Raw genomic sequence first — 14,389 nt, forward strand, 5'->3', positions numbered from 1 at the left:
TACTGGAAGGTTGTGCAACACCTTGTGTAAATACTTCCTCATGTAGGGGCAGGAGCAGGCAGAGTCAGAGCTTTTCTTTTCTCTCAGGCAGGAACCCCATGGGACCAGCCGCAGCTGTGCCCTGGGGAACTGAGCTGAGCTGAACTGAGCAAGCCAAGCCAAGCCAAGCCAAACAGAGCCAATTCAAGAAGGTTGGACTGGGCAGCTGGGCAGCATGCGCTCCGGGCTACTGCTGGCCACAGTCGGGATCCTTGTTCAAGTGCCAGGTAAGCTCATTGTCAGGGTCTGTGGCCCTTGGGAGTGGCTGGAGAGCATTTTTTTTTCTTCTCCCATAACATTTTCTTCCTTTTTTAGGAGCTATATCAAGAGCTTGAAGGGCTAATAGCTTAGAAGCTAAGTCTAACCCTTCATTTTACAAATGAGGAAACTGAGGCAGGGTGAAGACACTTCCTCATGGTCACACAGGCAGTCAGTGTCCAAAGTGGAATTTCAATTGAGTGTCCTACTCACTACATCACACTACCTTGGTGTTCACAGCATTTGCTTTTTAAAGACATTGATTCGGGCTGTCATGAACCATGATATTATCAGAACTGGAAGGGAAGTCAAGCAAGGAGGCAAAAGAGTACCCTCTAAACCCCACCCAACAAATGTTCATCAAATCAGCTTTGCCGGCTGCCAAGGAGGAGGATGCCCTTGCCGCTTAAGGTAAAATCAGACTAGCTAAGTCCTAGGACCCTGCCAGAAGCAGGGACCTCTCAGGCCATCTAGTTGAAGTCCTACCTGACTAAGAATTCTCTCTGGAACTCTCAAGAAGTGATTTCACTGACAAACATGAAGACCTCCAGGGAGCAGGGAGCTAGGACTTTCTAAGATCAAGTCTCAGAGGTTCAATCATTGCATACTAGCTTAACTGAGGACCCTCAGTCGTAGAACTTGTTTGTATTCAAAGATTCCCGCTACATGATCTTACACAAGTGGTCATACATTCAGTCCATGCTAGAATTCAGCCCGGGCAAGTGGTCATCCTTCCAACCTCTGCCTGAACACCTCCAGTAAGAGTGTGTCCAGCCTACTTAATGTCATATATAGATAGATATGTGCGTTCAGGATAGGTCTACTACTGTGATGCTTGAGTCGGTCAGCCCATGGGCCAGGAAGATCTCTGTATGGACAGTGGATGTCCTATTGCATTGCAGGGCTGGCCACTATGGTTTAAGGAATAGTGAAATAAATTTGGCATCAGCAAGAGCTGAGTTCAACTCTTGCCTCTGTCAATTACTAGTTCTTTTATAATGGACAAGTCAATTTAGCCTCTATTCCCTCAGCTGTAGAATGGATACATTAATTTCTTATAACCTATAACCTGCCCCCCCCAATGTAGCCCTGTTTTGCAATTATTGATATATGGTTAGACAAGTTAGAAATCACAGTCAAAAGTGGGTGAATGACAATATTTAGAGAAATAGAAGGCAGTGTGTATGGTGGAAAATAAAATGTTTTCCAGATTTGGGATCACCAATCTAGAGGTAGAAGGGACTTCATAATAATCAGGTTGAACCCTCTCCCCCAAGTTAAAAATTCAAATCCAATTGTGATACTTATCTGTGTGACCTTGAAGGAGTCATGTTACTTCTTAACCTATTTATTCCTCTGAAAAGCTATGAAGTTGTACTGGATCACCTTTAATGACCCTCTAGATCCTGGGACGAATCTGGTTAATACATTTCATGTTAATAAAATTTCAAGGCATCATTTAGTGCAGGTAATTTTAATATTAATGGGAAACTGGTAATTGACCTGCCATAAATTTGAAATATTCAAGATGTGACACAGCAGTGTCCTGGCCACCTATGTATGCGTCAACTTCTTCTGTATACCTATTGAAGGGTAGGGACTGGAGCTGAGATTTCATTAGGCTAGGAAACCCCCAGGTGGGGAAACTCCTTCTACCAGTGCAGGTGGCATCTTCTTTTGTACTTATAAGGAGTTGCCAAGGGACATTGAGCCTAGGTCTTCTTGACTTCTAGGACTTCGTGGCTTTCTTTGACTCTCTTTCTACTAGGCCATTATGGTTCTTTTGCAATGGCTATCTCAGTGGGGAAAAATGTGCGTGTTAATGAATGACTGTCTAAAATGCTAAAATGTGAATATGTTCAAGAGAAATGAAGGAGGCACTCACTGTGGCTAGTAGAATGAATGGTAATGAAAGTACTGGGTTTGAAACCTGACTTTGCCCCAAATTCTGTGACCCCCACCAAGTTCTTCCTCCTCTGATGAATAGTTTGTTGCCAAATGAAAGGGGTCATTTCTATGACCTCCCAGTTTCCTTCCAAGACACTTAGAATCACCCCATGTGCATAGATTGCCCATCTCGGCTCCATATGACACATTATTTTCCACAGTGTTCCTCACACATGCCCTTCTACCTCCATGCCTGTGCATGTCCCTCATGCTTAGAATTCTGTCTCCTCAACTCAATCATTGACTTCCTTCAAGACTTACACCACATTCATCTTCAGCAGGCACCTTTTCCTTGACTCTCCACCCCAGCTGTTCATATTTTCCTTCTCCTCTGAGTTTATCTCCCATTTACTCTGTATACATCATGCATGTATTATGTATTATCATGTATGTATTTATTTATAATCATGTGGTCTCCCCCTTTGGAACACAAGTTCTTTGATGGTGGGAACTCTCCCCTCCTTTTTTTTGTATGTTGTTCAGTCATGTCTGACATTTTGTGAGCCCATTTGAGGTTTTCTTAGCCAAGATACTGGAGTAGTTTGCCATTTCTTTCCCCAGCTCATTTTACAGATGAGGAAACTGAGGCAAACAGGATGACATGACTTGCCCAGGGTCACACAGCTGGAAGTGTCTGAGGTTTAATTTGAACTCAGGTCTATCCTGACCTCAGGCTCATGGCTCTGTCCACTGCACCACCTAGGTTCCCCCACCAGCACAGTGCCTGGTGCTTTGTAAAAGCTTATGGATTGGGGTGGGGGGCAGCTAGGCAGCACAGTGGATAAAGCACCAGCTCTGGATTCAGGAGGACCTGAGTTCAAATCTGACCTCAGACACTTGATATTTACTAGCTGTGTGACCCCAGGCAAGTCACTTAACCCTCATTGCCCAGCCAAAACGAAACAAAACAAACAAAAAAAAAAGCTTATGGGTTGAACAACCTCAGACCAGAGATCACTTAGTCAGAAAAACTGGCTCCCAGGTCTCCCTTGGCATGTGCCGGTTATGTGACTGACATCCAATCACTTCACTCAGTGTCCTCACAACTCTTAAGAATAGCAATTGGAATTTAGTTACTACCTGCTCCAGAAAAGAGAGAAAAAACCAGAAATTTCCTTTACCTGTTTGTTTGTATAATATACCTAAAAAGTAGTGATCCAGTGTGCCTCAAAGAAATTCAGACCCCATTACCCCCCCCCATGCTACCCATTCCAGTATCAGGTAGCTCTCATTGTTAGGAATTTTTTTCTTTGGACCTCAAACCCAGAACCTTCTTTATAATTTATAGCCATTGCTCCTACTTCTCCCCCTGAGGCCATGCAGAACAAAGCTAATTTCCATATACATCAGAACAGCAAGAAAAATGAAAATTTCCAAATGCTTTCCTCATAACAACTCTGTGATTGACCCACATGCCCAGTTTACAGATGTAGAAACTGAGGCTCAGAGAGGTTATGTGCCTCTCCCATAGTTTCCCTGCTCATAAACAGCAGTGCCAGGACTTGCATCTGAAGATTCTGACTAAACACCCAATTATTGTTCTACATCATGATTCCCTTTGATGGGATCTTTGAATGGTAGTGAGGTTCTTCTTGGTTCCCAAAACATTCCCACATATATCCTGTAAGGGGCTAACATTCTAGCTAGCCTATCTAAAATATCTAATGAGCGGTCACCAATAAATTAGAAGCTTTAGCAAGAGTTAGACTTTTAAGCATTTATTAAGGAGAATAAGAATTTGGTGAAGAGAGAGAAAGAGGCCTAGAGTCAGCTGTCTATCTCAGGGAGCTATAGTTCTGCTCTGCTCTCCATAAGAGTCCTGGCAAAAGAGAGTGAGAGAGCCAGCCTCACCCCCTCTTCCTCCCACAAGCAAAGGTCACTTCCTGATGCCAAAGAGAAGCCACATGTCTTGCCCTCAGGCACCTTCTCCTCATGGTGGAGCTTTCCTACAGTAAGTCTCTGGCAGTTGACATCATTCCAATCATTCCAATCCCTAACTGAATTCCTTTTCTCATAGAACAGAGAGGAGGGCAATTCTCCCCCTTGCTGCAGCTTCTAAAAAATCAAAGTGATAAAGCTTGTGAATGCTCAGTTGAAAGGCTGTAGGGTGTGGAGGTGCAGTTATGGAAGGGGAGGCAAGGAGATCTGGACTCAAGTCTAGTCTCTGAGTCACTTGTATGAATGATTATGCCTGAGCAACCCTGGGTGGGTCAATTAAGCCCTCAGGGCTTCTGTTGTTCAGTCATGCCAACTTGTCATGATTTCCTTGGCAAAGATACTGGAGTGGTTTGCCATTTCCTTTTCCACTGTGTCCCCATTTTAAAGATGAGGCAAATAGGAGTAAAGTGACTTGCCCAAGTTCACATAGCTATTAAATGTTAAGAGCTAGATTTGAACTCAGGTCTTACTGAATCTGGGCCTTATGCTCTATCCACTGCACCACCTAGCTGTCCCTCAGTGTTCCTAGTGACTCTTTAAGGCTATAAGTGACATACGCATTGCCAATTTGCGTCAGTAAAATAAATTTCCATACTGCGGGCCCTCTACCCTAATTAAATGACAGGACTTCTACCCACCAACAAAAAATGAAAGCACTTATGGAAGATTTGTGCAAATTGGGCAAATTTATTCTAACCCCATTGCCTCCTCCCATATCCTTTGAGGAGGGAAAATCAGGCCAGATGTTTGGAAAGTACTTTGCATTCCTCAGAGACACAAAAGGACTTTGGGGATTTCATTATCGGAAAAGATACAAACAAACATTCATGATGCTGAAAGAGAGAGAGAGAGAGAGAAAGAGAGAGAGAGAGAGAGAGAGAGAGAGAGAGAGAGAATGAGAGAGAGAGAGAATGAGAGAGACAGAGACAGTCAGACAGACAGAGACGGACAGACAGACAGATAAAGAGAGAGATAGAGAGAGAGCCAGAAACAGAGACGCAGACACAGAGACAGAGATGCAGAGAGAGAGACAGAGACACAAAGACAGGCAGAGAGAGATAGGCAGAGAAAGAGAAAGAGAAACACAGAGAGACAGATAGAGACGGAGAAACACAGAGAGAAACAGAGAAAGACAGAAAGAGAGAAACAGACAGAGAAAGACAGAGACAGAGAGAAACAGAGAGGGACAGAGAGACAGAGATATACAGAGGCAGAGAGAGAGACAGAAAGAGAGAGACAGAGAGACAGAGAGACAGAGAGAGACAGAGAGACAGAGACAGAGAGGGAGGGAGAGGTTTATAGACAGACACACAATGAGTGATAAAAAAGACACAAAGGCAGAGACAGAGACAGAGATAGAAACAGAGAAAGACCAAATGCAGAGAGACAAAGAGAGATAGATGTAGAAAAACAGAGACAGAGATGAAACTGAGGTACACAGAAAGAGAATGAGAAAGAGAGATTGAGAGAGAATAACAGAGATAAAGGGACAAATGAATGTGGAGAGGGAGAGACTAAAGGGAAAAGAAAGAGAAGACATGGGCAGAGGGAGAGAGTGAAAGAAGGAAAAATAGCTAAACAAAAGAGGGATGAAAGAAAAGGGAGTCAGAAAGAGAAGAGATTGGGAGTAAAAAGAGGGATACATAGTGAGAGATAGAGCAAAAAATATATTCCTAATATCCTAGCATGATGGGTCCATAAATGGCAAGTCAACAATTATTTGATGCCCATTAGAAAGGAGATTATTTCATTATTTGTCTTTATACCCTCAATGCCTAGCAAAGAGTCTGGCCTGTATTAAGTGCTTAATAAATGTATTTCCTGTCCCGGGATTTCACCAGGGTGACAGATCCCAAGAAGTCAATGGCATGTCTTTCTCTCAAGGGCAAAACCATTCTCACAGTGAACAAGGGGAAAAAAACACAACCTTAGAAAAACAAAAAAACACCTTTATGTTGCCCTAGATTAAACTCTTACAACATCTCAGCCTTGATGTTCCATGAGGACTAATTGCCTCACAGAATTTCCTGAGATTCAGAAAGATGAAGTCATTTTTGCATGGTTGCACAGCTAATAAGTCAGAAGTAGGCTCTGATCCCAGGTCTTTCTTCATGCCAAGTCCAGTTCTGTCCATGATGCCATATTATTTGACAGTTAGGAATCCTCCAAGAGACCTAGGTCCCATAGCAGAGAGTGTTAGTGTCAGGAAGACCTGAGTTCAAATGCTGCCTCAGCTATTTCTTAGTAGTGTGATCCTGGGCAAGTCACTTAGCCTCTCAGCCTCAGTTTCCTCATCTGTAAAATGTGGATTCCATCAAAACTTACCATACAGGATGGTTTTGAAAATCAAATGAGTAAATATATCTCTCTGTCTTTTGCTCTGCCCATCTCTGTCTTACTCTGTCAAATGCTATATAATAAAGTGATATAATATTTAATTAAGGTAACATAATAACAATTGCTTATCATCATTATGCATGGCTCTCAATCAGAAATCACTTTCAGATTTGTAAAATATACAACAACACTGTGAATGGGGGAGTGCAATGTAAGTATTGCACCCCCCCCCCATTTCCCCAAGGGAGAATCAGAGACTCCAAGAGACAGAATACCTTGCCCTAGATCACATTTTCAGAAAGTGGCTATGATGAGATTAGACCCTAGGTCTCCATTTATCCTGGACCCCTCAAGTAAAAGGAAATATTGAAGAAAAAACGCATCTACAGAATAAACCAATGGCTTGGGTTCCATGGTTCTTCCCAGTGCAAAACTAGGAAGCCCTGAGGAACATCAAAAGATATCAAGTTACAAGAGCAATTGGATGGTGCAGAGGATGTAAACCATGTAAGCTTTTCTGTCTATTAAGTCAGTCAGTCTTTATGTGTTTCTTAACTGCTTGCTCTGTGCCAACAGGGTGCTAAGGACTGGGGAGACGAAAAGCAGCCCCTGTCTTCTAAGAGCTTACAATCTAATGAGTAAGACAGCAAGCCAATGAGGATATACAAACTGTGTACAGGATAGATGGTAAATAAGAATGATGGGGGAAGGTTTCCTGGAGAAGGTGGGATTTTAACTGGAACTTGAAGGAAGCCAGGGCATCCAGGAGGTGGAGATCAGGAGTGAGAGGATTCCAGGCAGCAAAAATTCCAGTAGATGAAGTGGAACAGCAAAGAATCCAGTGCCACTCAAAGAATGTTTGGAGAAAGCATATAAGAGGTAGGATGCCTAGAAATATAGGGGGAAGGGGGCTAGGTTACAAAGGACCTTGAGCACCAAATAGAACATTTTGTATTTAGTCCTGGAGGTGTAAGGAGCAGCAAGAGTTTATTGACTAAGGGGGTACCATGACTGGACCTACCCTTTAGGAAAATCACTTTGGCAGCCTAATAGAGATTAGACTGGATGTGGGCTGACCAACTTTTGATAGTTCAAGTATGAGAAGGTGTGGATCTGCACCAGGATGGTGGATAGATCCAAGGAGAGAAAAGAATACAAAGATGAATCAGAGGAGTCCCTGGACTTGACAAAGTTACCTTCTACTGAGGGCAGGGTTCCTTTGACCTCCAGCTCAGCAGTTTGGACACATCTTTTTTTGTTTGTTTGCTTGTTTGTTTGTTTGCAGGGCAATGAGGTTTAAGTGGATTGCCCAGGGTCACACGGCTAATGTCAAGTGTCTGAGGCCAAATTTGAACTTGGGTCCTCCTGAATCCAAGGCTGGTGCTTTGTCCACTGTGCCACCTCGCTGCCCCCAGTTTGGACACATCTAAGTCTTAACCCTAAAACAGAATACATTAATTCTGAACTGAGATGTAGGGTCACAGGATCATAGAACATAGGTTCAAAACAGGAAGAGACTCCAGTGTCATCTGATCCAAACTCCTCATTTCACAGAGAAGTACACTGAGGTCCAGCTAGTCACAGTCCCAGGTCACACAGTGGATGAGAAGTTCTGGATTCAAATTCAGGTCCTCTGACTTTAATTTGTAGGTTCTTTCTGACTGAATACCCCTGCATCTCAGTGCAGATGTGGATATTTTTCATCCACAAAGCCTAAATCATTTCTGGGCATTTAAATCTAGTAAGTGACTTAACTAGAAATGAACTCTAAATACTTTCTAAAACAGTGGCATGTCAAGAAAGATAGCTCAGAATCATCAATTGGCGGCTGGTCTCAGCCTCAGTTTCTCCCAGAGAAACTCTTTAGACTAGAAACTATGGAAAAGTTGCTCATCTGAATAAGTGAAGGGAATCCCCATCCAGGGAGCTCCCCATAGTGATGAAATCAGAAGTCAGTATTATTGCATCTAAAAACATTAAACCTCACTGACTAAATATTTCATTCAGCTGGCCTCTGCTTTACTTTCTCCAATGCACACTAAGCAAACATGAGTTCTGTGGGAAATTCTAGAGGGTGAGAAAGCAAGAATTAAAATGAATTAGGGAACAAGTATTATGTTACACACTGGATTTGTGTAATCCCAAGATGGCAGTTACTTGTGTTTGTTCTGCTCGCTTCCAAATAATTAGCCTGGATTTATTCAGCTGGGAAGAAGCTAAATTGTCATCTAGCATAAGGAGACAGGGGCAAAACAATATTTAAGGGCATGGGGAGTGGCCAGAAATCAACACTAATTGTCCCAAGTCCAAAGTCCTTCTTCTCAATGTCTTCCTCAGATCCAAAAAGCTGGATGTCTTTGAAGGGAAATTCAATATGGCTTGTTTGCAAAAAAATGCTGTTTAATAATAAAATCAGGCTGTTTTCCAATCCCTGAGAAAGATGATTTGTCAGAGGTAAAAGAACATGGGGTGGCTAGGTGGCTCATTGGATAAAGCACCGGCCCTGGATTCAGGAGTACCTGAGTTCAAATCCAGCCTCAGACACTTAACACTTACTAGCTGTGTGACCCTGGGCAAGTCACTTAACCCCAATTGCCTCACTAAAAAAACAAAAAACCAAAACAAAAAACCAAAACACAACAACAACAAAGGTAAAAGAACAAATACATCTTCTCTCATGGTATTGGCCTAGATCTGGAGTCAGAAAGATGTGGGTTTGAATCCTGTCTCTTAAATTTGCCAGTTATATGATCCTGGGTATCATTAAGTTTCTCTGAACCTGTTTCCTCATTTATAAAAGAGGGATAATTCTAGCATCTACCTCTTTGGGGCTTTGTGAGGATTGGATGAGATAATGCATTGGAGACATTTGGTAAATTTTCAAGCCCTTTGGAAGATTCCTTTATCAGTGACTCCTTTCTTGGACCATGACAATTCAATGAGTGTGTGTGCTCTACAGAAAAGAACGCTAGATTCAGAGAGCAGAGAAAAGTCGGTTCACATCCTACCTGTCTTAACTATAAGTCATATGGCTGTTCACAAGTCATTTAATCCTCAGTTTCCCTCTCCTTAAAATGGGGACAATAATAACTCCTGTAATCCCTCCATCACAGGGTTATTTGGAGTCTCAAATGAGATAATAAAAGCAAAGTGTTTTGGAAACCTCAAAGTACTATCGATTGACATCAAATTGCTATCAATCAAAGGTTCATAGATCTAGGGCTTGAAGGAGCCTCAGTCCTGAGAGGCTACCTAGTTTCATACCCTCATTTTATAGATGAAGAAACTGAGGCTCATGGAGGTAATGACTTGTCCCAAATCTCACAGCTAGTAAGTGTCAGACCTGAGAATTGAAGTTCAATCATCTAGTTTGAGAAGCAGGGTAGTAGAGTGGCTAAAGCCCTGGATTTGGAATGAAAATATGTGCACTTGAATCTTGCCTCAGACCCTTCCCAGCTCTTTGTTCCTGAGCAAGTCAGTTTCTCCAGACCTCTGTTTACTCACCTATAAAACTAGTTGGTTGGATTCAGTAAGTTCACTCTAAATTGTTGATCCATTGACTGCAAATGGATCATATTTCCCATTGTACCATGTGACCCTCCAATCGCTAATATTATCTGTATTAGTAATAAGAACTCACATGGGAGTTTTATGCATTAGAATTAAAAAAGGCAGTTACTAGAAAAGTTACCATGGAGAAAACATTTGCTGACCCTCCCAGAATCAGAAAATCTCATTAACTGGACTGGCCAAATTCCAGCCACAATGATGGTTCACAGCGTCCTACTGAATATGTTCTTCATTCATTGCCAGGCCCCAGTTTTACAAAGTCTTATTCAAATCTAAAGATCTGAGTGGGAGAATCTGTTATTAAGCCATTGGCTCCATGGTCACTAAAATCTCTTCTAACTCACTAGGCCAAATGATGTGTTTTTTTCTCTCTCTGGAAGACAATGAAGTGAAGTAGAAGGACCCCTGGTTCAAATCCCACCTCGGATCATTCCTGCCTTGGACACTTAGGGCATTCCGGTAAAATCCTTTGTGCCTTAGTAACCTCATCTGCAAGATTAGGGGGTTAGTTTTAGATGATCTCTGAGATTCCTTTCTGGTCTAGATCTTTTTTTTTTTTTTTTTTGATGGGGCAATGAGAGTTAAGTGCCTTGACCAGGGTTACACAGCTAGTGTCAAGTGTCTGAGGCTGGATTTGAACTCAGGTCCTCCTGAATCCAGGGTGGGTGCTTTATCCACTGTGCTACCTAGCTGACCCTCAGGTCTAATCTATAAAAGTATGTGTCGCTCTGGTTCAATAAAAGTGGAGGAATGCCTGAATTATAGGGCTAGCTTTGCCTGCCTGAAACATTATTAAAGAGGTTTCAAAAAAAATGTTTCCTTTTCCTATGTATTATGGTTTTGGATTGATTATCCCCATATGTAGCATTGATAACAGCATCATCTCCTCTCTCTACCTGCTACTGGCATATAATCATATTTTTCAATATTTATTTGAGAACATCCTGCCCCCCAACCACCCATATCCCATTGAGTAACCAAAGGGTCCACTAAATGAAGGCATGGGGAATTCTTTCTCCCCACTCTAGCCCTCTAGTTCACCCAGATTATAGAGCAGGTTATGAGGAGTATGCTTGAGAAATTCCTTCTCTCCCTACTCCAGCCCCCATTGCCTAATTTTCAGCAGTTGCTGGATGACCACTGCCCCTCTATGTTGCTCCATATCTGAACCATATAGGAGGTAACACATGACTCTCAGACCAATTGGGGGAAGGGACATGGGCACTCATAATCCTTAGATAACCAAGAAAAAAAATCATCAACTTCAATCCTCTGGGTAAGAGGGTATACCACTGGGCCTTACCATCTGCCTGCAATTATTCCCTAAAGTCCACTATGTCTTACCACATGCCCTGATTATATATCTTTCAAAACATCTGGGCATTGCCATCTGATTTGCTCATGCATACTAAGGCTTTCTAAATCTTGCCATTCATCTTGTTGCTCACCCTAAGAGGTCCTAGACTTTCAATATGCTCTGCAGTTGAACCCTCATATTATCTACTCTCTCCACTAAATCATGTCAGCTTTTTGAGTACAGAGTGTTTTTTTTTAATTTCTGTTTATATCTCCAATATTTACCAAAGTGCTTGACAGATGTTTTGTTGTTATGTTGATTCAGTTGTGTTTGCTTTTTGTGACTCCGTTTGGAGTTTTCTTGGCAAAGCTATTGGAATGGTTTGCCATTTCATTCTTTAGTTTATTTTATAGACGAGAAAATTGAGGCAAACGGGATTAAGTGGTTTGTCCAGCATCACAGTTTGTAAGTTTCTGAGGCCAGATTTGAACTTGTGAAGATGAGTCTTTTACTCAAAGCCTGGCTCTCTATCCACAGAGCCATGTAGCTACCTTTGACACATGCTTAAGGGAAGCATTTCTATTCATTTATCGCAGGTTTGAACACAAGCAAGTAATCTGTTCTGATTTTTAAGTAAATTACTAATATTACGATATCTCTTTATTTAATCAATTGGTTTTATATTCCTGCCCTGGTTCATTATATATCATTTATTAAATAAAATGGAAAAAGCTCTTTTCCAATAAGCTTTCACTTATCTCTCTCAAAAGTTAATCCCCTAATCTCCTAGGATCAAATAAATGTAGAGATTACTGAATATGATATTTAGAAATAGTGTAACAAATTTTAACATAAAACATAAATTCTTGATTACAGTGTATCAGATGTGAGACTGGGCATAGCCATAGTTACATTGCTTCTGTAGTTACTTCTTAGGTCTGTACATCTTTGGTCTGGAAACACTGGGGCCCAATTCTGCTCTCTCAAGATGGTAGGCAAGTTTCTTTACAAGACGAAAGTTTAAACTCAGTTCTCTTAGGAATCTTTCTTTTTTTGTCTCTGACAGTTAAATCACTGAGTCTATCAAGAAAGAAATGCTCTTAATTGTTTCTCTTCATTTTCATACAATCTTTCTCTAGCTATAACAGTTAAAACATACTTCAGAATGATAGACAATATGACTTCTGTAATCCCAAAGAACTATCGAAACATAATATCTACCTCCAAAGGAAAAAAAACAACAACCTGATATTGATGGAGCACAGACTGAAGCATGCTATTTTTCACTTTCTTTTATTTTTTAAAATTTTATTCAAGTTTTCACATGCAAAATGACTAATATGGCAATGTTTTATAAAATCATACATGTATAAACTATATCTGCTTACTGCCTCAGGGACAGGAGAGGGGAGGGAGGGAGGGAAGGAGGGATAAAAATTTGAACCCAAAACTATAAATAAAAATGTTTAAAAAGTATGACTAGGGGGAAGCTAGGTGGGGCAGTGGATAAAGCACCGGCCCTGAATTTAGGAGTACCTGAGTTCAAATTCAGCCTCAGACACTTGATACTTACTAGCTGTGTGACCCTGGGCAAGTCACTTAACCCCCATTGCCCCGCAAAAAAAAAAAAAAAGTATGACTAACATCTTTCTCTATATTCAATTGTCTCTTAAAAATATACGAACAGGCAGCAGCTAGGTGGCGCAGTGGATAGTGCACCAGCCCTGGAGTCAGGAGCACCTGAGTTCAAATCCGGCCTCAGACACTTAACACTTACTAGCTGTGTGACCCTGGGCAAGTCACTTAACCCCCATTGCCTCACTAAAAAAAAATATAGGAACAGCGATCAGCTAGTTGGTTCAGTGGATAAAGAACCAGCCCTGGATTCAGGAGGACTTGAGTTCAAATCTAGCCTCAGACACTTGACACTTACTAGCTGTGTGACTTAAGTCACTTAATCCTCATTGCCTCACAAAAAATAAAGTATATATATATATATATATATATATATATATATATATATATATATATATATATATATATATATATTAACAGTATCTATAATGTCAGGGCCATTGAAATTGGTGTTACATTTCTCCTCATAGCCAAAAGTATTTTAGTCCCCTGAAAAATCATCTTGGATAAATCAAATCCATATTAGTATGATATACAATGAATATATTATAAAGCCAAGCATTAAATAACAAGCTGAGACTCTAAAAATACAGAACATAATACATGTGCATATTCAAACAATATATGAAAGGAGAAATATACCACACTAACAATAGTAATAACAATTAAATATAAAAATCACTCGTGCATAAATCTGTATATACAGTTTAAACTATAAATATAACCTAAAAGCACCAAGTAACATTATTTACCATTAAACTTTCAACTAAAACTGGTTATATGACATATACGGCAAAGGACTGAACCTGTGATTACATTGGTTTGTGGGACTCCCAGATGAAGAACATCCCTTTACCAATAGAGGAGGACAATCTCTCTGGAACTTGTAGTCTTAGAGATTGGTCTACAGATGAGGTATCAAACACACAGCTTTCAGGGTCACTGACAACACATAGGCTGAATCAGATGATAATTTGTTTTGGAAATATTTAAGAAAACAAAATGCAATGGAACAGAATAATATTAATATGTGGTTTTCTAAGGCACAATATTCAGTCCTGGAGTCAGAAAGACTCATCTTCCTAAGTGCAAATTAGGTTTCAGACACTTACTGGCTGTGTGACCTTGGGTAACTCACTTCTCCCTGTTTGCCTCAGTTTCCTCATGTGTATAATAAGCTGGAAAAAAGAAATGGGAAACCACTCTAGTATCTTTGCCAAGCATACCCCAAATGGGGTCATAAAGAATCAGACATGGCTAAAATGATTGAACAACAAAGTCAATATGGGGTCCACAGGGGGGTATTTATGTATGTATGAGTTAGTGATCCCTATTCTTTTTCTATTGTGTTTGATGCTACAGGCCTAG

General features: G+C 41.0%; 1 protein-coding gene across 1 annotated transcript in view; it reads left to right on the top strand.

Moving 5' to 3' along the window:
• The first annotated feature begins 200 nt into the window (after positions 1-200).
• Positions 201-14,389, top strand: part of ADAM28 (ADAM metallopeptidase domain 28) — a 97,197-nt gene continuing 83,008 nt past the window's right edge. The window contains exon 1 of the mRNA XM_043981292.1: positions 201-266. Coding sequence (XP_043837227.1) covers positions 215-266 — 52 coding nt within the window. The 5' untranslated portion in view covers positions 201-214. The remainder of the gene's footprint in view (positions 267-14,389) is intronic.

This window comes from Dromiciops gliroides, chromosome 2 (genome assembly GCF_019393635.1).
Source record: "Dromiciops gliroides isolate mDroGli1 chromosome 2, mDroGli1.pri, whole genome shotgun sequence".
Taxonomy (NCBI): Eukaryota; Metazoa; Chordata; class Mammalia; order Microbiotheria; family Microbiotheriidae; genus Dromiciops; species Dromiciops gliroides.